Raw genomic sequence first — 23,830 nt, 5'->3', positions numbered from 1 at the left:
AAAAAAAAAATTGGAACGGATATATATACACCTTAAAATTATGTGGCCCACATTTTTTTTTATATTAGTTGTTTTGTTTAATAATAGTTATTTTGTTTAATATATATGAGTGGGGAATTAAACATGAGTGGAGCCTACAATTTAATATAAAAAAACGGACGACGAAAGTGCCATAAACTGGCTCTTCTAAAGAGTACAAATGGTGGAGTAGTAATTGACACATTTATTTTTGTACTAATATAAAATATTTCAAAAATAGAGAAAATTGTCAAAAAAAAAAATGAGAAAAAGATAAATAGGATCCTTGGCCAAAGAGAGGTGCCACATCATCTTTTTATTGCCTAGCTTTATATTATATATAGATTATAATACATGATTACAATTTTTAATTATTAATTTAATTCGGAATAAAATGTCAAATTGACCAAGATGATCTTCTCCCAAATTAAAGATGACATTAAATGTAAGATGAAATATTTGAGAAGAATTTGAGGACATGAAAGGGAGACAAAATCTATCAAAAAAACGCGGTTTCTCAGCTCCACTTCTGTAATGGTCCAAATAGAAAATTAATAACTGAAAGTTTTGTCACTTTATGGGGCCAGAAACTCACATGACGTGTCATTTTTTTAATTTCCTTTTGAAGAACCATTTAATGACGTGTTTGTGTGTAGTCTGTCTTTACAAGATAGGAATAAGATTTGCGTATACCCTAACCTCCTCAAAATTCATCTAGTTGAATTATATTGGGTATATTGTTCTTGTTGACGTGTCTGTGCAGTTTAATAGATAGTTTAAATAGAAAAATTTCACTTCAGATAGTTCATGTATGAAACATAAAAAGCGAGGATAGCTAAGGTGTATTTTTTGACCCTTGTCTCAATACCAAATGTCCCCAAAGAAAAAGGGTTGAGATATATTGAGCACAATCAATTGTATTGTTGAACCAAGTGGCCATGAGATATGACTATTGAGCAAAATTCTACTATGAAGATTGAAGATAATTAAACATGAGGTATAACACCAGAGCAACTACTCAAACATTTTTTGAGGCAAAAAAGCAGCAAATACAAAATCTTCACCCCTGAAATAACATATCCAAATATTGCTATATATAGTATATACTCGCACAACTATGCCACCCCAAATCGCAGTTACCGTGTTGACAATCTTGGTTGAAGACCATATTTTAAATTTTGCGTTACAAAATCACGTGTCAATGTCATGAGCGGCTTTCCGGCCATGCCCTATGACCTGTTAGTCACACCTACCGTGCAAGACGAGACATATGGCACTGAAAACAAAATGACTTTTACCTGATTTACTGTAAAAATCGTGACCACAAACAGAAAGGCCAAGGTCAAGAAAGGTGATTTACATGCACAAAGATTAAATTCGACCAGAAATATGCTCTATAATTTTCCTAAAAACCAATGTGGTCATAGTAGTACAAATGAAGGCATATACATACATGATAAACATATGAAACAAGGAATATCCGCCTGACTTAAAGTAGCCCAATCTTACATCTGCTGCATACCATTATATTGCTGATCTCAAGGCCCCTCTTGCAGCTTCACGCTTCATCTCTGCAGCTTTACCGCTTCCTCGGAAATACATGTATACTTGCTGCATAATTAGATCACGAGAAAACGAACATGTTAGGTCTCACACTGAGAATTGAGGAATTATGAAGTCAACCTCAACTTGCTTGGAACTGAGGCGTAGTTGTTTCAGTAATTCACTCCCTAAGATGATGAGAATACTACTGTTTTGGTGGGGGGCGGCGATATCAAATACTCCCCCCGGCCTCAATTTGTGGCACTTTTCTTTTTAGTCAGTCAAAAAAAGAATGACATCTTTGTATATTTAGTAACAATTTAACCTTGAACTTTTCATTTTACCCTTCATGATTTATAGCCACACAAATGTTTATTGCTTATTTTGGACCATGAGTTTCAAAAATCTTCCTTTTATTCTTAAATTCCGTGCTCAGAAAAACACTTTCACATAAATTGGGATGGAAGGAGAAAGTAGTTAACAAGAGGTCATACCTGAATAACCCATATGCTCAAGACGGATTCAAGACAAAATAGCCCAAAACCAATGAAATAGAAAATCTGAAAAAGGGAAAATAACATATTGATGTTAATAGGCAGACTGCAGTAACTTGTATGTTATACTTCATTAGACCAGTTGAGCAGTTCTTTTTCTCCTCCTAGTTCATTTTTCGGAATTAATCAAGGGATTAGCCCGGAGGGTGGGGCCACAGTCAGGAATTTCAGGAAGGGTGTTCAAGATTTATTATATAGGGATAAAAAATAATATTTGACCTATATATGCAGTATAATTTTATATATGTATGCCAGCTAATATGTGTTGAATACGTACCCCAACAAGTACTTGTTTGCCAATGAGATCAACTGCAGGTAGAATGCCTCTGTTCCAACAAATTGTAAAAGATCAGATCATGGAAACAGAAAATAATAATAGGCAACAATCGAGAGAAATCTAAAAGCAGTTAGCTAAAAGAATTCGATAAAGATTTAAAATGAGCACTAATTAATAGCTGAAACTCTGTCTTTGCTCATTTTCTCCTATATCGGATTGGAAGCTACTTTAGCATTTGCAAGGAGAAATTAATGAACGCATTCATACAATTTCTGTAAAGTCAAATGCAGGATAGAACTTACGTAAGTGATTTTCCTCTGAAAACTACTGGAGGAGCAACAGCCGCAAAGATGCAGAATGCGATGTGGAGCTGTACACAAAAAATATATAAGACATCTTTGAATTCACCAATTTAAATAGGAGATAAAGGAAACCATATTCTACAGAACTTACCACATAAAACAAGAAAAACCACGCAAACTTCATAGCACCCTCAGTTCTATGACAAAATATTCGTGTTAGCCCCATGCAAGAACGAAACAAAAAAAGTGGAATGGCATAACATGCAGTTAGGCGAAGATTAAACTTTAGGCTGTGATCCAAGATACAGATCATAGTCCACCAATCTACAAAATCTTAATAATGAACAAGATTTCCACCACACGATCAAACTTGTAAAATATAGTAATACTTAACTACAGAACCAAAATTCAATGGACAATTTGGACTATTGCATTCAAAAAGTGGGTAACTTAGGGTGTGTTTGGTGTGGAGGAAAACATTTTTCAATTTTTCTAGGTTTGGTTAGCCAATTTTGGAAAAAAAATTAGGAAAACAAGTTCCTTGAAAATGGAACTAAGGAAAACAAGTTCCACAAGTGACGTTCCACACTAATTGTCTCCTCTTCACCCTCCAACACAATCTACCCCCACCCCCACCTTACCTCCACCCACACCTCTATAGTGTTTGCCAGATTATATACAAATGCTTTTGAGATAATATTTTTTGCTTACGTACCAAACACAAGAAAATAAGTAAGAAATCGCTATTTTTTCCAGAAAAAAAATTCTTAAGAAAACATTTTCCGTCAAGCCAAACACACCCTTAATCTGAAAATATATGTTGAGCTCTTCAAAGGAAAGGAACATTTACCTGAAAGCACGATAAAGAGGACGATACCACAGAAAATAGGCTCCAGGAACTCCCGATATGAAGTAAATAATTGAAAGGAACCAGATTTTTACATCTAAAGCCAAAAACTAAAAGTTAGTATGCTCCATCAATATGGGATCGTTTGGTTACTGGTCAGGAAGTGAATTATTCATCTATTAAAATCAACATAACTAGTACCCTGTTTGATACTCAGCATTTTAGTTGCTACATTTAAAATTCAGTACACCGACGTATGGTGTTTGTTTACCATCTTACAATCCCGTATGACTAATACATGTAAAGTTATGAGGAATCTATGCATTATTATTGTATGCAAGGTAGAAGATGGAATAAGTAATACATGAGTAACTAAGCCCTGCATAACTAATCCTGGCATAACTCTAACCAACAACCAAATGACCCCTAAGCGATGACATGTAGAGATAAGAATATGCTGAATTGAACAAACCTCCTTCTTTAATCCATGCTGTAGTGGTAGCAATGATGTTCCATAAAAGGCATGCAAAAAGTCCTGTATTGTTTATCTAATCAGGACGAGAGCAATAAAAATCTGACGGTATGTAGAAAAGCGAAAAATCAAGCATACAAACACTACAACTATTATAGACACAGATCCCCTAAGCTATAACACGTAAAACATTTTATTCCGTGAACAAAACAACTGAATGCTCAGAAAAGTTTGTGCAGATTGGTGCGGTTCATGATTAACAAATAGTTAAAACTGTTGGTCACCAAGACTTAAAGATAGAGGCTCGCATCTGGTATCCTGTGTGATAAGAAGGTGCCACCAAGATTTAAAGGTAAGTTTTTCAGAGTAGTGGTTAGACCGACGCTGTTATATAGGGCGGAGTGTTGCCCAGTCAAAAACTCTCGTGTCCAGAAGATGAAAGTTGCGGAAATAGATGTGTGGGCTTACTAGGAGAGATATGGTCAGAAATGAAGAAATTCGGGATAAGGTGGGAGTGGCCTCTGTGGTGGACAAGATGAGAGAGGCGAGGCTGAGATGGGTCGGTCCAGAGGAGAGACACAGACGCTCCGGTGAGGATGTGTGAGAGGTTGACAATAGAGGGCTTGAAGAGACATAGAGGTAAGCCGAAGAAGTAGTAGGGAGAGGTGATCAGGCAGGATATGGCAAGTCTCCAGCTTACCGAGGACATGACCCAAGCTAGGTGGGTGTGGAGGTCGAGGATTAGGATAGAAGGCTAGTAGTAGGATTAGTATTATTTTCCTTTCTTGTGGGATCAGTATTATTTCTTATTGTTAGTTTTCTATTACTACTTGTTGTCTCTTTTACTTTAATTTTTTGCAACCTTGATATTGTTTATGCTTTACTTGAGACGAGGGTCTATCGGAAACAGCCTCTCTACCTGCCAAGGTAGGGGTAAGGTCTGTGTACTCTCTACCGTCTCTAGACCCCACTTGTGGGATTACACTGGGTATGATGTTGTTGTTGTTAAAACTGTTGGCCAAAAGGGAGAAAACAAACACAAGGACACCAAATAACTTGAAGGTCTTGCAAGAAAATATGGACAAAATGAAAGGGAAAAAGAAATACTTGTTCTGGTAAAGCTTTTCATGATAGAAAATAGTTAAACTGTTGGTCAATAGGAAAAAGACAGCCTACCAAATCTAAGTTTTTTTGCTACAAGACTGAAACAGGCTCTTTCTAAATTTTGTACTTAATTACTTGAAGGTTTTGCAGGAAAACAGCGAAAAAGAAAGGAAAAGAAAAAAGAACTCTAGTTTTTGCACATTTTATCCATAAACAAATTTTCTCACTGTGGTCCTTTGTTGGGTTGGATAACAACAGTCTTGCATTTTTTCCCTTCTGATGTTTTGATATAAGGGGCAATAACAAGGTGTCTAACCAGTTTGTCAAGAACATCAGTAAGTTATGCCAGAATGACATTTGTAAAACATGCTTCAATGCCATAAACAAAAAAGACCAGACATTTTACTTCTGCAAAACTTTGTAACTAAGTAAATAAATGATATCAAATGGAAGTCTAATGCAGCTTTAGATCCTAAATCCTCTTTGTCTTGAGAAAAGAAAAACATGTTGGATGTTGATTTATTTTTTCTGTCAAATGCAAACAGTTATTAAGTCTTAAATGTAGCATGATAAGAAAAAAAAATCAAAAAGTAAAAAGTGCCACAGTGCTTCAAACTAGAAGAACCAAACATATAGTTAGGCAAAGTTGACGTACCCAAGAAGGTAGTAAATGCGACATATTGCAGCCTTTGCAAATGAACTGGTATTTCATTTGCAATATCATGATGGATAATTGGGAAGAAGGGGGGCCAATTTTTTGCCTCAATAACAATGCCAGCTGCAAGCAGAGAGAATAGAGGGAATTGTAATGTACTGCACTAAATTATCTGAACCATGTAACTATTAAAAAAACAAATAAGGTCAGATAAGTTTCCATTTATAGACATCTAAACCATGTAATCTTTTAAGTAAACTTGCAAATACTGAGGAAAACACCATTAGATCTTGTGGCTATACCAACAAAATTAATTTAGGACAGACACAATGTATATGATAGGAGAAGGAAGAAAGACAAAGAACACGATGACAATGATAAGAAGTACTCCCTCCGTCGGTCCCAATTTATGTGAAGGTACTGATTGGGCGCGGAGTTTAAGAAATAAAGGGAACTTTTGAAACTTGTGATCTAAAATAAGCTATAGATATTTGTGTGGCAAGAAATCATCTCATTAAGGGTAAAATGAGTATTTAAGGTGAAATTGTTACTAAATATAAAAAGATGGCATTCATTTTTAAACTGACCTTATAGGAAAGAGTTTCACATAAATTGGGACTGAGGGAGTAAAAATCACAAATGTTAAAACAAAAAGAAAAAAAGTTCAGTCAGCTCTATTTCGTCTGCGTACTAGGAATCTTTTCATGTTTTTTACCTTTAAGTTCCTTGTTTAGATGTTCTACAAAATCGTACGGCGGAAATAGCCCCATGTTTAAATCTATAGATTGTAAAAGGACATAAAGACAAAAAAGGAAATACCTCTTGCAGCAGCCTCTTCTTTTCGTCTCAGATCCTGCATGGCAACAAAAACACAAATCAGGGAATAATAACATTCGTACCACAAGTAAACATGAACTGCTGGTGATATGGAAGGAGAGAATATTTTTCCACTTGCACTGTAACTAGGTCAACAACAATTTCAACAGGTAGAAGAAGAAGAAGAAGAAGAAAGCCAACAGGAACCTGAAAAAGACCAACAACTATTACAAATTTAGTTCATATATTATGTGTACCTGTTCCCTCCTTCGCAATTCATTCTCCTTAGCCTGAAGTTCCTTCTCTTTCTTTTTCAAGTCCTATAATTCAGAGTGGCTTAATTTAAAATAAAAATCATAATAATAGATGTTAAATAAAATAAAATGAGTAAATAGCTACCGTAGAACTGTCAAGTGGAATATCAACAGGCGCATCGCGATCATAGAAATCAGCAGGTTCATGTGGAAGGGGTGAAAGTCTCGAGTTTGCCGCTGGAGGAACACTACTCTGAAAAGTGACAAAGATGATATATTTATTAGCATGGATCAACAAAAGCGGGTAAAATATTAATCCACATAAGGCCTCCGAGGTCCCAGTGAATGACATGTCACTGCAAAGCAATGTATTTTGCATCTGCGGAACCAAAACACTTCAAGAGGAAAGCTACTTTTACCCTCTCTTTACTCTCTACAACTTACAGTAGAACTACAATAATTACTGTAATTTCAAATAGTACCGTAATTAAAGACTAACTACCGTAGAAGTACCGTATATCAAGGATTCTCAAGTAGTCCTGTAATTATAGAGAAACTACTTACCATAGACTAATCACATTCTCAGTCTTTCCTTTATAACTTCTCCCATAGGACAGAAATATACCCATGTCTATCAAGACATTTTGGCATACAGAAATAACAGCTTCTGGAATATGTTGGACGTGTTTGGAGTTGATCAGAAAAAGTCGGAAACTGTAGATGAAATGGCAGCTTGGAAATACAGAAGAGAAGCCACTCAAATAAAGTTTGGAAGAAATTTTTCTAGCTCTTATGCTCAAGAGTGAAGGAATCCATTAGTACAAATTAGTGGAATTTTTACAGTTTTGCACACTTTTTAGTGCTTTTGACATTTATGATGACCGGATGCCTTTGTATGATGCTGCTCTGGATTTTGCATGCATGTAAGCAAATTTTGTCAACCAACTAACCAATCTACAGTCCCAAACTAGCTGAGATCAGCATAAACGAACTTTTTATTAAATAGAAGTGCATTATTTCCAGTAAAAACATGGACAGACGGACACAGGTAGAAGGTAGGGACTGCCAGTCTAACTCACTGTGGTATAAAATGCGCCTCCACTAAATTTTGATTGCCCTTTTGATTTTCCTCCTCCATCCTGAAAACAATTAATATATCAGAACATAAATTGGCCAACTTACGAGACCTGAAAAAAGAAATATCTGCTTTAACACATGGCTTTTAAAAGTCATAAGTTATGACTCAACGACATCATTTCATGTAGTTCCGTAATTGTAGATAAAAGATTTTGCATTCAGTAACATATATTAAGGATTAGAAGGTTCTTGTTTTCAAATATGATGGTAGAATTTGTCCAAGATTTTCCCAAACCTTGTTCATGATTAGAAATTATTAGAACTGGTATTGACTAACCTAACATTTTATACAACCATTATTACTTATGCTGATTTTTCATGTTAAATTGCATATAAAGAAATTAGGCGTTGGATGGAAATTATAGATGACTTCTAGAGTTCCTTATCCACTAAAATTAACATTCTGATACTTACTACTCGTACTAGTGAATACATTCAGAATTAAAATGTATGATTAACCGCACAAAATACAGAAGTCAAATTATTCTTTCCTGAAAATGTATACCCCAATAATACTTTTTTGACAAATATTTGTAAACCCTTTTCAAAAATAAGAAAGCTTGAGGCAAAACTATCCATAGAACCAAGAATTCTAAATTAGCGGAACCTAGTCCAAGCTTTAAGTTTATGGCCCAAAAATTCACACAACAATTACCTCATAAATACGAAAATTTCAAAAACAGGCCACGTTATTCCAAACTAACAACAAAGAACAGTACAGTAAAAGCGACCAAATCAATCAGTTTTAACAAATCGTACAAAAGATGAACCTCAACATATACTTAATTCATCCAACAAAAGATTAAAACCCCAAATACAAAATTCAGAGAGAGTCAATTTCAAGTCTTACACTATCAAGAAATCAGTCAATTCACTACCTTCAACTTTAGTTCCACACACATAGATCACCCCCCCCCCCCCCCCCAACAAAAAAAATATGGAAAATAAACCATCAAAGCTTTATGGCCCAAAAAAGATCACACGGCATTACTTCATAAACTCGAAAATTTTCAAAAACAGGCAGGTTATTTGTGAATTATCAAACAAAGAACAATGCAGTAAATGAGACCAAAACAATCAGTTTTAACAAATCATACAACGTCAACATACATTTACATCATGAAACGGAAGATTAAAACCCAAACACCCAATTCAGAAAAGTCAATATTAAGTCCTACACTATCAAGAAATCAGTCAATTCACTGACCCATCAGGAAAAAGACTTGAACTTTAGTTCCACGCATAAAATTATGATCCCCCAAAAATTCAAAATGGAGCATCACAATGACAGAAATAACCGTCAAAGCTTAATGGCCCAAAAAAATCACACGGCAATTACCTCATAAAATTATCAACAAGGAACAGTACAGTAAATGAGACCAAATCAATCAGTTTTAAGAAATCACAACAAAACATGAACCCCAACATACGCTTACATCATGAAACAAAAGATTAAGTGCCTGTTTGGCCATGGATAGTTTTCACTTTTTTCCAGAATTTTATTCCGGAAAATTGTGTGGACATAGAATTGTTACAATCTTCGGAAAAAAAAAAACTGTTTTCACAATTTTCACCAAATCACTCACAAAAATTCAGAAACAACTCCAATTTGTAGTCATGTCCATTTTCAACTTGTAAACAAATATTACTTCTTTTTTTTTTTTTTCCAAATTTCATAACTCTTATGTCCAAACGCTCACTAAAACCCTGACTACTCAATCCAGCAAAGTTAATTTCAAGTCTTCCACTATCAAGAAATCAGTCAATTCACTTACCCATCTGGAAAAAGACTTCAACTTTAGTTCCATATACATAAAATTATGAACCTGACCACCCCCCACCCTCTCCCCCCCCCCCCCCCCCCCCCAAAAAAAAAATGGAGCATCACAATGACATAAATAAACCATCAAAGAATTATCAATTATGGCCCAAAAATTCACACAACAATTACCTCATAAACTCCAAAATTTTAAAAACAGGCCAGCTTATTCTGAATTATCAACAAAGAACAATACAACATACACTTAACCTCATGAAACAAAAAGATTAAAACCCCAAATACCCAATTCAGCAAAGCCAATTTCAAGTCTTACACTACCAAGAAATCAGCCAATTCAGTTACCTATCAGGAAAAAGACTTCAACTTCAGTTCCGCATACATATTTTATGACCCCCACCCCCACACCCCCAAAAAAAAAAAAATGGAACATCACAATTACAGAAACAACCATCAAAGCTTTATGGTCCAAAAAATTCACATAGCAATTACCTCATAAACTCTAAAATTTTCAAACACAAGCTAGGCCATTCTGAATTATAATCAACAAAGAACAATACAGTAAACTAGACTAAATCATAAAACAAAACATTAAAAGCCCAAATACCCAATTGAGATTAGTCAACTTCAAGTCTTTTTTTGGTTTTTTTTTTATGACAAGGGAACCCGCAACCGCTACCCTTTGGGTGCGCACAGGGTAAACCCCGCTCCTATGCAATAGCCCGCAGACCACACAGAAGAGATAACCCGCACTAGGCAAGCTATGTATGACGAGCTCGACCCAGAAGGCAAATCCCCTACTTTCGCAGGCAGGGGGTTTCGAACCTGAGACCTCCGTTATGAAAGCCCTATGCTCAAACAAAAAGACTTGAACTTTAGTTCCACATACAAAAACTTATGAACCCCAAACCTTCCCCACACCCCCCCCCCCCCCCACCCAAACCCCCCTAAAAATCAAAATGGAGCACCACAATTTTTACAGAAATAAACCATCAAAGGTCAAAGCTTTATGGTCCAAAACATTCACACAGCAATAACCTCATAAACTCTAAAAATTTCAAACACAGGCCAGGTTATTCTGAATTATCAACAAAGAACAATACAACAAATGACACCAAATCAATCAGTTTTAGAAAAAATCAGTACAAAATATGAACCTCAACGAGAAAAGTCAATTTCAAGTCTACCACTATCAAGAAATCATTCAATTCATTTACCAAATAAAGAAAACACAAAGCGAACATCACAATTACAGAAATAACCATAAAAAAAGGAAGCTTACAGCAAAGGGGTTAACTTCTTCGTCTTCAGCAAAAGGGTTACGATCATAATGACTGGCCATTTCTGCAAAGTTTTGCTACTCTCTCAAAAAAAAAAAAAAATCCTCTAAGAAAAGACAGGGAAGTTGAGATCTAAATAGTCAAATAAGCTAAAAACAACAAGCTTATTAGGCAAGGAAGAAAAGGTGAAGTCTTTGGAAAAAAAATTCAAAGTTGGAGGGCTATTTTGTTTTATAGTACATGTGAAATCAAAAGGAAGAAAAATGAAGGGAATTCTACTATTCTAGAGAGAGAGAGAGAGAAAAGTCTTTGTTGTATAAATTTAAGGGGTTGTTTGGTTGGAAGACAAGTTAAGAAAGGATTAGTTATGTTCGGATTAGTTATTTTGATACTATTATTTTTTATTAATTGTTTGGTTTGTTGTATTAAAAGTAACATGTATTGCATAATTTTTAAGAAAAAAACTGTTTGTTTAAAAAAATACCGTCAGGGCTATTTTTGTCATTTTCATTATTTTATCATGTGATAACTAGTTCTGGGATTGTTATTCCACCCTCTGCCAGAAATAACTTATTCCGGTACTATTTTTAATCCTGACATAACTTATCCCAAGATTAGTAACCAAACAAGGAATATGGTAGTACTAAATTCTTATCCCAAGAATATTTTTCCTTATTCATTGTACCAAACGGTCCCTAAGTGTTTTAGTTTGACTAGGCATATAATTTAAGAAATAAAGAGATTGTTGAATCTTATGGTCCTAAATTAAAGATGTATAGAATGTACCAAAATGACCTTTGAATCTTGTGAGTATAAATTTGCCAAAATATTTGAATTGTCAGCTTACTAAATATTAAAAGAGACACTCTTTTTGAGATTTACTAAAAAAGAAAGTAAAACACTTCTTGGCCATAAGAATTATTCATTTTTTCCCGGAAAAGTTTTGCACTTTTTTCAAAAATTAGTGTTTGGCCATGAAAATTTCAAATATAACTTGAAGTTGTATTTGGAATTTGAAAAACAAGAAAAACTTATTTTTCAAGTTTTTCACTTTTTTCACAACCAAAACAAGTACATTTCAACAAAAAAAATATTATTTGCAAAAACTATAGACAAACACAACTCCAACTCCAAAATTCCAAAAACAAAGTGAGAAAGTTTTTGATTTCTATGACCAAATGCCTACTCAAAATTGGGACGGAGGGAGTAGTATTTTTTGTCTTTTGATAGTAGGAGCTCCTCTCAAATTATGTACCATGACTTTTTTGTTTATACGTTCCTTGAGAAATATTAATTAGTAGGAGTAGTTGACTAACTTTACCTTATTTATGTGTAAGTTATATCTTTCTCTTCGTTAAATATTTATTCAGTTTGAGTGTCATCTCCATTAATGACAAAATTCTACTAAAGACATAAATTGGCCCTTAAAATTGTCCCCAAAAATCATTTTCACACTTAAAATATACAGGCGACCTATTACACACCTGAACAATTGAAATGTGAATTTAATACCACCCTGATGCACACATAACCAGTTGCACAAGGGGAGGTGTAATAACTCGCCCGCCACGTTAGCGCCACATCAGATTTCTTTTAAATTTTAAATTTTCAATTCTTTTTCTTTTCTTTTAGTTAAAATTTTATTTATTTATTCTTTTTCTTTATTGTAAAATATAAATTTTATAACCCCTCAAACCCCCCCCCCCCCACCCTTCTTCTTCATCTTCTCTATCCACCACCATCACTCCTCCAATAATTATATCTTCTTCATCACTAAATAACCCCACCCACCCCGTCTCTTTTATCCCACCGGAAACACCATATCCTTTACCACAGAAGCCACGATTATCCATCCATTAAAATGAAAAATAACTCCAACAAGAACACACCCCGCCCCTTCTCCTCCTCCTCCCCTATCATCATTGTGTCTTAGCTTATAAATAAAAACCAAAAACGCACAAATAAATTTCAATCCACGAAACCCAAATTCTATAACTCTCCCCTAAGTTTGGTACTTTTCCATATCCTCTTTTCTTTTTTGAATACCCATTCATCTTCAATTTCAATACCCTTTGATTTCATTTCATTTTTAATTGTAATTTTGAGTTTTTTTTTTCCAGTTTTTAGCATTTGGGTTTTGCTTAATTAAGTAGATAAACCAGAAAATGGTGAAATGAAGAAAAAGGAAAAGAAGGGTTTTGGGGGTGGCGTTGGAGGAGAAGAGGGCGTGGTGGTGGTGGAATGAGGGTGGAGGAAATGAAGATGAAGAAGAAGGGGGGGGGGTGAAGTGGGGTGGGGTGGCATGAAAAGGAGAGATGGGGCGGCGGCGTGAAGGGAGGAGAGAGAATGAAAAAAAACAGGGGATGAAAAGAAGGGAGACGGGACATGAAGATGGAGTGGGGGTGGCGGGTGGGGTTGGGGATGAAGAAGAAGAGGTGGAGGAGAAGAGGGTGGGGTGGGGTGGGAATTAGTTTTTTATTGTAATTAAAATTTATTTTTGCTTTAATTTTATTCTCACTCCCCTATTATTTAATTATAATTTTTTTTTGTGCCACATCAACTCATAAGGTAATATTAAATTCACTTTTGAGATGTTCAGGTGTGTAATAGGTCGCTTGTATAGTTTAAGTGTGAAAATGACTTTTGCGGACAAGTTTAAGGGTCAATTTATGTCTTTTGCCTAATTAATTGTGGCTTGAACTTCTAAAATTATAAATAATCTGACACAACTATTTTTAATAACTACGATAAATAATTTGAGATGGATGAAGTATATTGGTGTTGAAATTTTTGAATTTGAGAGAGAGAAAAAGCAGCTAAAAGAGAAGAGACACATAGCTAACTTTGGATTTACGGTGAATTTTTGTTGTTCCAAGTTATAGCAATGTCTTTTTTTTTTCTTTTTTTTTTTGGTTTTGAAGACAACTTTATATTAATATAATTAAGAGTACACAGGGAGCTGATGCCCAAAGGCATCTACATCAGTAGTAATAGTAGTACAAGGAAATCCTACACTAGATACCATGGGAGATATAGAGTCCCATTGTCACTCTTACCTTTCTTACCAAAAAAGAAAAGAAATTGTCACTCTTACCCCTCTCTTCTCTTTCTTCATTTCCTACCTAATTTGTTTGTTTATCTTCCAATTAGGATGAGTTCTGGAAGCACATACAATATTACTTTTTCTGATTTTGGCCAGTTGTAGTAATTGAAAAGGATAATTTAATACAATTTTATACGTGTGTGAGCTTGCTTATATTGTCAGTTCTAAGTTTGAAAGGAAATTGTAGAGTTATTTAAACTACCATTCTTCTTTCTCCTTTCTTTCTTTCTTTATTTCCCAATTACTTGTTCGTTTCAATTTATTTGAACCTATTTACTTGTGTACTAAAAGAAATCAAATTTTTAAGAAATTTGTATTTTAAATCTGTCATTACATTTGTCTAACTCGAGTAGTTTAATTAATTTGTAGACCAAATATAAAATTGAGAAAGAAAGTTCATTAGACTTTGGTCATTGATGAGGTGTTCATAATGCAGGAGGTTGGTTTCGTCAATAACCATAGGTTTCGTGTTCGAGTGCACTTGGGTATGAAGTTGCGTTTGTTAGACAGCCATTTGTCTCTCAATATGAATTTTTTTGGCACAAATTCAAATTTAGTCAGGCCTCAATACAGGCACCAGACACCGGGGAAGCCAAAAAGTTGATAAAAATAATTAGTATCATTATTTCTGTCTTGAAAAAAGTTTAAATCACTTTTGCTTCTATTGAGGAAAAGCTATTTTTCTTGGAGTTTTTCACCACACCAGAAAATAACTTATACTACCACTTTCTTTTTTTTGGGACTAGATGGTTAGTAGGTAGTAGAGCGGTTTCTTATCATGATTAATGCAAGATTTCTAATCTGGAACGTATGTCTGTTTTCATACCAGTATTATTAATATTTTGCCACCACTGACTTATGCTTCGATTTTATTACTACAATTGTTTCTATTATTGATACTATCTCTTACTTTAGTTATACTTAATATTTATACTGTCAGTACTTTTCTTCCTTTCAATATTTCATCTTCGCTTTCACTCTTGTATTTTCTTCATATTATTTTCTGACAACACAATTTTCTTGAACTGAAGATCTATCAGAAACACTATATTTATTTCACAAAAATAGTAAGATCTGCGTACATCCTATATTCTGCAAATATATACTAAGTATGTTATTGTTATTGTGTGCTACTAGTACTACAAATCACTTATTTAATGATTACCTTTCTTTTTCACTTATTACGTGAAAACGGCATACTTACGTTTATGGTGTGACGACAGTCCGTTTAGTTGTACGGTGACAACCGACTATACAACGACGACTCTAAAACTTAAAGATCGTTTGATTGGTGGAATAAGAACAATACTTTCGAAATAAACTGTCAGATTATTTTATCCCACATCAGGTATAGGATATTAATTAATTTCGGAGTTATTTTATCCCACTATTTATACTTAAATGGTGATATTATTACCCCATGTAGAAACAAGATAAAATAATCCCACGACTTAAGATATCCTTGCTTATTTCGTCCCGCATACTAAACAACCCCAAGAAATTGAAGCCAGGAACTTAATTTTCTCAAATCCATAGTTCCATATTGTGGAATTTTCAATATTTTCATCCGTTCCAAATCCAATAAAACCTTTAGATGTTCAATTTTGACCAAACAACCTTAATTTATTCCCCGTTGTGCAACCTTTGATCACAAAATATAAGAGTAGTCACCGCCCTAGTCCTTTGGTTCAACAATAAAACGAAAAGTGGGTCACTTTTTTTTTTCTTTTTTTGGCGATAAAAATCCGTTGATTTTGTAGTTCTTTACAAATTCAAAATTTTTATGTACTTCCATTCAAATTATAAGTAGCCAAAGGCATTTCCTAGTAAACTTCTGCCATAACAGGTTTGAACCCTACTATGTGTTACTTACTCAGCGGAGAAGGATAAAGAAGCGAGTCCATTATCTACCGTAGACAAACGTAGTCTTAGCATCTATAACCATTTCCGGTTTAGATAGACAATACCTGGCAAATAAATATACATCTCCGGAATCAGCTTATCTACTCCGTGAATTTCTACTATATAGAGGAGCCAAGTTGAGGACAACCAATGACAAAAGAGTCATTTTGCTCTTTTACTCCAACACACACTCAACATATGTCTAGAAACCTCCGTCTCCTTCACTTGTCCATACTTCCTGTAAACTTTCCAGATGATGCATCAACTTCACAGCAGTTTCCGACTTCAGGTACGCAAATCTTTCAATATTTTTCCAATTCTGTGAAGGTGGAAGAAATCTTAATTAGAATTTACATAATATTCACACCTGAAATGTTGAAGACGGAGTACTGACATTAGTTCTATTTGCTTGCTGGTTTATATTACAGAAAAACATGAAGTTAATATAAGATACCTCATCCTTTCATGTGTGCTGTCTAAACATTTTATGCAGATAAAATCAACTCCTTTTACCAAGTACTATAAATTCCTTCAACAATAGTAGCCTAAGGATGTTGATAAGAGAAAAATCTAAGAGCTGCAAAATGAGCAGATTCGTTGAAAACAAGAATTTATCACAAACCCAAATACTGTAGGATTATCCTTTTGACATACTTTTGCTAGACTTTTGCAGAAAGTTTTATAGGTCCTTGAGCTAGGACCTAACAAGCAAAACCAAAGTCTCATAATTCTTTCATGTGTTACAGACTGATGTGTTATTTGCTACTTTTATATTTGCACGTTCTGTTGTCTTTTTTTCCGAACTAAAATATTGCTTTCTCCTGCATGTTTCAGTACGAAAGCAGAGATCTGCCAAAAAATATAGTTCACTCCAAAGTAGCAACAACAACAACATACAAGTATAATCACTCCAAATTAGCATGATTAGTAAATCTAAGAAATTAAACGCCATTTAATATTGATAGAAGTTAGACGAGATTAATGACATATAAATGATTGCAGATTTCTCTTGCCAGTTTCCACATCCCGTTAGCAAGTTTTTCTTTCTTATTGTAACTTGAGAATAAGTTAATGCAAGCATGCACATATGTTGCTCCCAAACGTACACGCAAGTATACACGGTCGTACAAGTAATACAAACCTTTTAAATCCAGATATCGATTCCACAAAGACTTAGATTCTATTGTTAAACTAATTCAAATTCGAATAAAACTATTCAAGAAAGTGAAAATCAAAGTGTTTGTTGTGACTAAACTAAAACTGAAAAGTAAACAATATATGATGGGTGTTTTGTGACTGAGAATACTTCGACAAAGATTGTAAGGTTTATCAGATGATGGAGAGTTCCAGGGTCATGGCTTTCGATAATCCAGTTGATCTTCTGACAATTCTACCTATCTTATTTCCTGGGTTACTAATTAATGGATTAATTATAACTTTATGAGTATCTTCCGAGTTGCTCACAAGCCTGTAGATGCTACTATAACTCCCGTATCCCTATGGTCATCAGAGGTAACAAGAACACATTTAATTCTCCGTATTCAACTAAGCAAGGCTAAAGGATATATTCATATCCTTATTAGCCAAACGATTATATCGAACAAGCCCTATTTATTCTTATTACGCATGTAAATTCCCTATTACCAGTTCAATTCACACGCCACAGATAGTGTTCAACTATTGGTCAGATAATCAAACAATTAAGATCAAGAATAAATAAGTAACCCAAAATACGAAAATTTAATCGATAGAAATTGTCGTCAAATCATCTATCATGCCTTTTGCCACAACCCTAGAATTAAGAAGTTTAGTTACTCATGATTCTAAATGAACAACAAGAATTCATGAAGAAACTAGGGTTGAAATGATGAAAATAAAATAAAACTTAGAGAGAAAGTAAAGATGATGGCTTACAAGTCTTAGAATAATCCCAGCACGTCATTAATAAACACATCTATTTATACTTTAGGGTTATTAACCAAATAAAAGGGTCCTAATCCTAGTTTAATCGGATGAAACTGGGCCTCCCTCGTTGGCCCCGCGTCACGGGTCCAACAAGGGGTCTTCGGTGACTTCAATGCATCAATTGTGCTGTCGAATTTGTCAATATTCTGCAGCCCTTCTTTTTCGTCGCGGGGCTAGCACCTGAGTAGCACCCCTGCGACGCGGGGCTAGCACAATGTCTTCATCAATGCTTAATGTTAGACCTAACATTTTCAAAAAAGAATATATAACGGTATGTGGGGTGGGGGATGATATTAAATTCTCCCCCAGTCTCAATTTATGTGGCACTTTTCTTTTTAGTCAGTCCAAAGAAAATGACATCTTTCTATATTTGGTAACAATATACTCCGTCCATACCATATTAATTGTCCACATTACTAAAAATATCCGTCCCAAAATACTTGTCAATTTACAAAACCAAGATAGAATCAACTAAAATTTTCCTATTTTGTCCTTAACATTAATTGTTTTTTAAAGTAACAAATATTGATTAGAGTGAAATTTATTAGAAAGAGATGAGGTAATCTAATAAAAATACACTTTTATTTATGATTTCTTAAAGGACGTGTAAAGAGGAAAGTGGACAAGTAATATGGGATGAGGGGAGTAACCTTAAACTTTTCATTTTACCCTCATGAGATGATTTATCGCCACACATATCTATTGCTTATTTTGGACCACAAGTTTTAAAAATCTTTCATTTATTCTTAAACTCCGTGCCCAGTCAAACACTTTCACATAAATTGGGACAGAAGGAGAAAGCAGTTAAAGAGAGGTCATACCTGAAAAACCCATATGCTTAAGACGTATTCAAGACAAAATAGGCCAAAACCAATGAAATAGAAAATCTGAAAAAGGGAAAATAACATATTGATGTTAATAGGCAGACTCCAGTAACTTGTATGTCATATTTCATTAGACCAGTAGAGCAGTTCTTTTTCTCCTCCTAGTTCTTTTTTCGGAATTAATCAAGGGATTAGCCCGGAGGGTGGGACCGCAGTGATAAAGTCAGGAATTTCGGGAAGGGTGTTCAAGATTTATTATATGGGGATAAAAAATAATATTTGACCTATATATGCAGTATAATTTTGTATATGTATGCCCAGTGGCGGAGCCACACTATGCCGAGGGTGTTCATCCGAACCCCCTCGGTGGAAAAAAACACTATTTTTACAAGGTTAAAATTATTTTTTATGTATATATAGTAGACGTTGAACCCCCTCAGGCTTCTTCGTATGTTTACTTTTTTATATCTTGAACCCCTTCGGCGAAAATCCTGCCTCCGCCACTGTGTATGCCAACTAATATGTGTTGAATACGTTGTTGGAATTAATTCATTCACAAGGATACTATCCTTGACTTTTATGTTTTCTAGGAGTTCTTTATTGTTTCAAGAATATCATTTAGTCTTTCAATATTATCTCTTAGTTTTTCAAGAAATCTTTTAAAAGTTTGTGATACATGTATCTAGTGAATTGTGATACATGTATCTAGTTCTTTGTGCAAGACTTTTGAATTGGTTTTTTGAGTAGTATAAATAGAGATGTAATTGATGATTGTAATCATCTCAAGTGGCCTTAAGTAGCCTAATACAACTTGAGCATTCTCCAAGAAAAATATTCTCTTCCTATTCTTTCCTACAAATTGGTATTAAGAGCAGTTTTCGTTCTTAATCTGGGGTTAGGTGAAGAAGAAAAAATTATGACATCTAAAACAAATGATGGTGTTGATTCTTCAATTGTTCTTACTCCATTTTTTGATGGAAATGACTTTGAATACTGGAAGATAAGAATGAGAACTTATCTGAAAGCTGAAGATTTGTGGACTATTGTTGAAAATGGCTATGAAGAGCCAGAAGACGATGGTGAACTTTCAGTAGCAGAGATGAAAAATCTTGAGGCTAAGCGTCGTCAAGATGCAAAGGCTTTGAGCAAAATTCAAATGGGAGTCTCAAGAGCATTTTTTACAAAAATTGCTACTTGTGAGACTGCAAAGCAAGCTTGGGAGTCTCTGGAAGCTGAGGTGTGTGGTGACGAAAAGGTACGCACTATCAATCTTCAAACTCTTAGAAGAGAGTTTCAAAATTTGAAGATGATAGAATCTGAAAAAATCAATGAATATTGCACAAGAGTCATGAATATTGTTAATGAAATGAGAAATCATGGTGATGAAATTTCTGACCAACAAGTTGTGGAAAAGATTCTAATTAGTGTCACAAAAAAGTATGAGTATATTGTTGCTAGCACTGAGGAGACGAAAGAACTTTCTAAGCTTTCCATCAAAGAGCTAGTTGGATCGTTTCGTGCACACGAGAAGCGAAGATTTTTTCGTGAGAATCAACCCAAAGAGACGGCTTTCCAGTCCAGAACCAATGAGAATTCTCAAAATTTCTTAAAGAATCAACAAAAAAAGAAGTACAATTCAAAAAAGAAGCAAGATCGTGATGACTCTACTAACAAGGTTGAAGAAAAAGGTGAGAAAAGTACTATTCTTTTTTGTAAAATTTCCAAAAAGACTAATCATAATGCATAAAAATGTTGGCACAAAGGCAATATATATATATATATATATATATATATATATATATATATATATATATATATATATATATATATATATATATATTCGTGAAACTTACATATTTATTCTATTCCGCTACTTAAATTTATCCCTTATGTATTGGTTCATTGTTGGGTGAGGGTTTGTTACTGAGGTGGAAAGGTAAGTGCCCGCACGACCTAGGCTAAATAGGTCGTGACATGCCCTTGAGGATATTTTTGTAAACAAACAGCTTTTTCTTAAAAATTATGCAATGCATATTACTTTTAATACAATAAACCAAACAATCAATAAAAAATAATATTACCAGAATAACTGATCCCAACATAAATAATCTCAATAGTATAACTAATCTCAATATAACTAATCCGAATATAACAAATCCCATCTTTTAACTTGTCTTCCAACTAAACAACCCCGTAAATTTATACATCGAAGACTTTTCTCTCTCTCTAGAATAGTAGACCTTCCTTTTGATTTCACATAGTACTATAGAATAAAGGGAAAAGGGTCAAAGTATACCCTCAGTTAGTCAAAGTAGATAAATATACCCCTTCCGTTAGTCAAAGTAGATAAATATACCCCTTCCGTTAAGAAAGTACACAAATATACCCCTCAGTCGACAGAATCCCCAATTCGACCATTAATTACCCGATTTAACTTAAAAAAAAAACCCATGCCCGACCAACACTGATCCGCAAATTAAATTTTTTCCACCCAAATATACCCACCAACACTACAATCGACCCAACACAACCACCACCACCAATTCCACCACCACTACAACCGACCCAACACAACCACCACCACCACCACTTCCACTACCACAACCAGTAAATTCTTCATAACCATCCTTATAACCACAACCCCAGTTGTTTTGTGCCTAAAACTTCAAGAGATTGTTGAATTTTAGTTTTTAATTTTAGATTGAAGGACCGTTGTTTAGAAAGGAGGCTTGTGGCAGGGATTTTCTAGACTTTTTGAGCCTAAAGCTTTCATTTTTATTGGTTTTCGTGTTGCTAGCTACCTGGATATGTGATACAATGATACTTGAAGAAATTTATCTCAGTTTGCTCCAAGCCAAAGCTCTCTGTTGGATACCTAAGTATTTTATAAAGTGTGAAATATTATAATAATCATGTTTGACTGATGACAATCATGCTTTCTCTGGTATTTTGCATATGATATTCAATAATGTATTAAGGATTTAATGTATTTACTGAGATCAAATGAACTTTTTTCCTTTGTTCAGTGATGTCCAAGGACGTGCAGTGATGTCCGAGGACATGGTTGAGGATGGTTATGAAGAATTTACTGGTTGTGATGGTGGCGGTTGTGTTGGGTATATTTGGATGGAAAGAATTTAATTTGCGGGCCGGGCATGGTTTTTTTCAAGATACTGTTGGATGGCTCATATGCTTGATGTTTGGTGTCATTTTACTTAGTTTATAACTTGATGAACGGATATTGGTTCCTGAGACCTATGTTTAAGTATCTGTTAGCCTAGATAACCTATAATGAGATTTCTTTGAGGGCCAATGGTGATCCAGGCCATTGATAAGGTTATATCTGAACATGAACTCTAAAACTTTAGCTTAAACAAGTATGTGAGGGCATGTATAGACCAATCTCAAATGGTGATTAGTCTAATTAGATTAAACTTGTCAATTTAAGGTTCCCAGGCTTGTAATGAAATTGGAAATGGAAATGTGACTTTGTTTGCTATCAATATGATTAGAATGGTCCTGATAATCTATGAAGTTAGAAAAGAAATGAAATAGTAGTATCCCTCCCTCATCATGGGCACCTAGTCCAATCATCTAGATGTCTAAACAACTTAAAACAGTGGTGTTTAGAGGCCTGGAAATATGAGTCTGCTTCATCTTCCTGCTCTTTTGCTTAAACTGTCTAAGGCTAACATTGAAATGATTAATTGAGAATTAAACAGGTATAACTAGCATTTGGATTAGCAAGATAAAATTTGAACTTTCTCTACTAGGGACATGTATTTGTTTTGCCTTAACTAATGGAATTATATCCTGTCACAATTGTCCTATAATTTGGAAAACCGATCTTAAGTAAAAACAGTGTATAGGTTTACTAAGATTTTATCATGGTTTGATGGGATCAAAGATTACTTTACTGGATAGAATTCTAGGTTGGTTAATTGGAAATGCTAGTATATGTCAAGGGTTGGTTAAGCATGTGTTTGAATTTGGCTCAGTAATGGTATTAGGAGAAGCCTGAATATGTATATGTGAGTTATAAATCACTTGACATGAGGAGACCTTTTTAAAGACATCCTGGGAGAGGGTGAAGAATGAATCAAGTGCAACTTTGGGTCATGACATTCCCTTCCAAATAAAGGATGCCATGGTATGTCCTATCATGTCTATAGGGTAGAGGCTCACTATGTATACACCTCTAGCCTTCCAATTCTTTTCGTGGACCAAGGGAAGAGGAGATAAAAAATGAATTTGTTGGTGTCCAAACAGGCTGTTGTAGTTAAAAAATGAAATATGTCCATTCTAAGATGTGGGTTTTGCTAGAAACAGGAAAGGAATTAGTTAGAAGGAAATCTTTGGTAATAAAATTTAGTCTTGCAAGGAATGCTAAAATAGTGAAGTCTCTTGATCTGTTTGAACCTTTGTGTTATACCTTGTCTTTAATATTTTGCTTGAAGTAAAAAGGACACAAATTCCATTTCTGCTAAAACCAAAATCATGACAAAGCACTGCATCTTTTCCCTGTACACTTCTTTTAATTTATTAAATTGATTGGGGCTTGAATGAACACCATATATCTTCTTTGTCAACCTGAATCTGCCTAAGCTTGTGCTCTTTTGTGTCATCTTATTTGTTTAAGTTTACTGAAGTCCTGTTTCCCCTTTATTGCTTGATATCACATAGAACCTAAGGAGTCAGTGTACTTGTTTGGATCTCTGTATTTATCTCATGAGCTGACGAGTATTTGGGCTATATTGAACCCGTTTGAGCCACTGTCCAGTGTTTTAGTTGACTAGTTTGAGTTTGGGTTCGCCTTAGTTCAGGCTTGAACACTGCTAAAGAAGAAGATTAAGGAATCAAAAATAAGCTTAAGCTTAAAAAGTAGGTTTAAAATAACCCTCAGGGGTTGGCCTGGTGGTAATTGGCTTGAGCCTTGGGGTGCTCCCTTTCAAGGTCTCAAGTTCGAAACCTACTGGGTGCAAACAATTTCTGAGGGCCATC

The 23,830-nt window shown here is 34.6% G+C and overlaps 2 protein-coding genes across 2 annotated transcripts; one reads left to right on the top strand and one right to left on the bottom strand.

Moving 5' to 3' along the window:
• Positions 1–1,295: 1,295 nt before the first annotated feature.
• Positions 1,296–11,307, bottom strand: LOC132631595 (secretory carrier-associated membrane protein 2-like). The gene is made up of 13 exons (XM_060347221.1): positions 11,038–11,307; positions 7,921–7,980; positions 6,987–7,094; positions 6,845–6,907; positions 6,591–6,624; positions 5,772–5,894; positions 4,013–4,075; positions 3,544–3,637; positions 2,845–2,890; positions 2,694–2,761; positions 2,392–2,440; positions 2,055–2,120; positions 1,296–1,629 (listed from the first exon to the last, which is right to left on the bottom strand). Exons 1-13 carry the CDS (start codon positions 11,095–11,097, stop codon positions 1,543–1,545), a joined length of 921 nt encoding a protein of 306 aa, XP_060203204.1. The 5' UTR covers positions 11,098–11,307; the 3' UTR covers positions 1,296–1,542.
• An 8,438-nt stretch (positions 11,308–19,745) lies between these two features.
• Positions 19,746–21,970, top strand: LOC132609336 (uncharacterized). The gene is made up of 3 exons (XM_060323255.1): positions 19,746–20,517; positions 21,627–21,708; positions 21,856–21,970. Exons 1-3 carry the CDS (start codon positions 19,746–19,748, stop codon positions 21,968–21,970), a joined length of 969 nt encoding a protein of 322 aa, XP_060179238.1.
• Positions 21,971–23,830: the final 1,860 nt, after the last annotated feature.

This window comes from Lycium barbarum, chromosome 1 (genome assembly GCF_019175385.1).
Source record: "Lycium barbarum isolate Lr01 chromosome 1, ASM1917538v2, whole genome shotgun sequence".
Lineage (NCBI taxonomy): Eukaryota > Viridiplantae > Streptophyta > Magnoliopsida > Solanales > Solanaceae > Lycium > Lycium barbarum.
The sequence above is the reverse complement of the archived record's forward strand: the minus strand, read 5'-3'. Positions and strand labels throughout refer to the sequence as shown.

Excerpts from the sequence above, each read along its gene's own strand:
- LOC132631595 (XM_060347221.1), bottom strand. The coding sequence starts at position 11,097 with ATGGCCAGTCATTATGATCGTAACCCTTTTGCTGAAGACGAAGAAGTT. Across the intron at positions 6,625-6,844 it reads AATTGCGAAGGAGGGAACAG|GATCTGAGACGAAAAGAAGA; the intron begins GTACACATAATA and ends GTTGCCATGCAG. Across the intron at positions 3,638-4,012 it reads AGCATGGATTAAAGAAGGAG|ATGTAAAAATCTGGTTCCTT; the intron begins GTTTGTTCAATT and ends TTTTGGCTTTAG.
- LOC132609336 (XM_060323255.1), top strand. The coding sequence starts at position 19,746 with ATGACATCTAAAACAAATGATGGTGTTGATTCTTCAATTGTTCTTACT. Across the intron at positions 20,518-21,626 it reads TAACAAGGTTGAAGAAAAAG|CTACCTGGATATGTGATACA; the intron begins GTGAGAAAAGTA and ends TCGTGTTGCTAG. Across the intron at positions 21,709-21,855 it reads GCTCTCTGTTGGATACCTAA|TGATGTCCAAGGACGTGCAG; the intron begins GTATTTTATAAA and ends TCCTTTGTTCAG.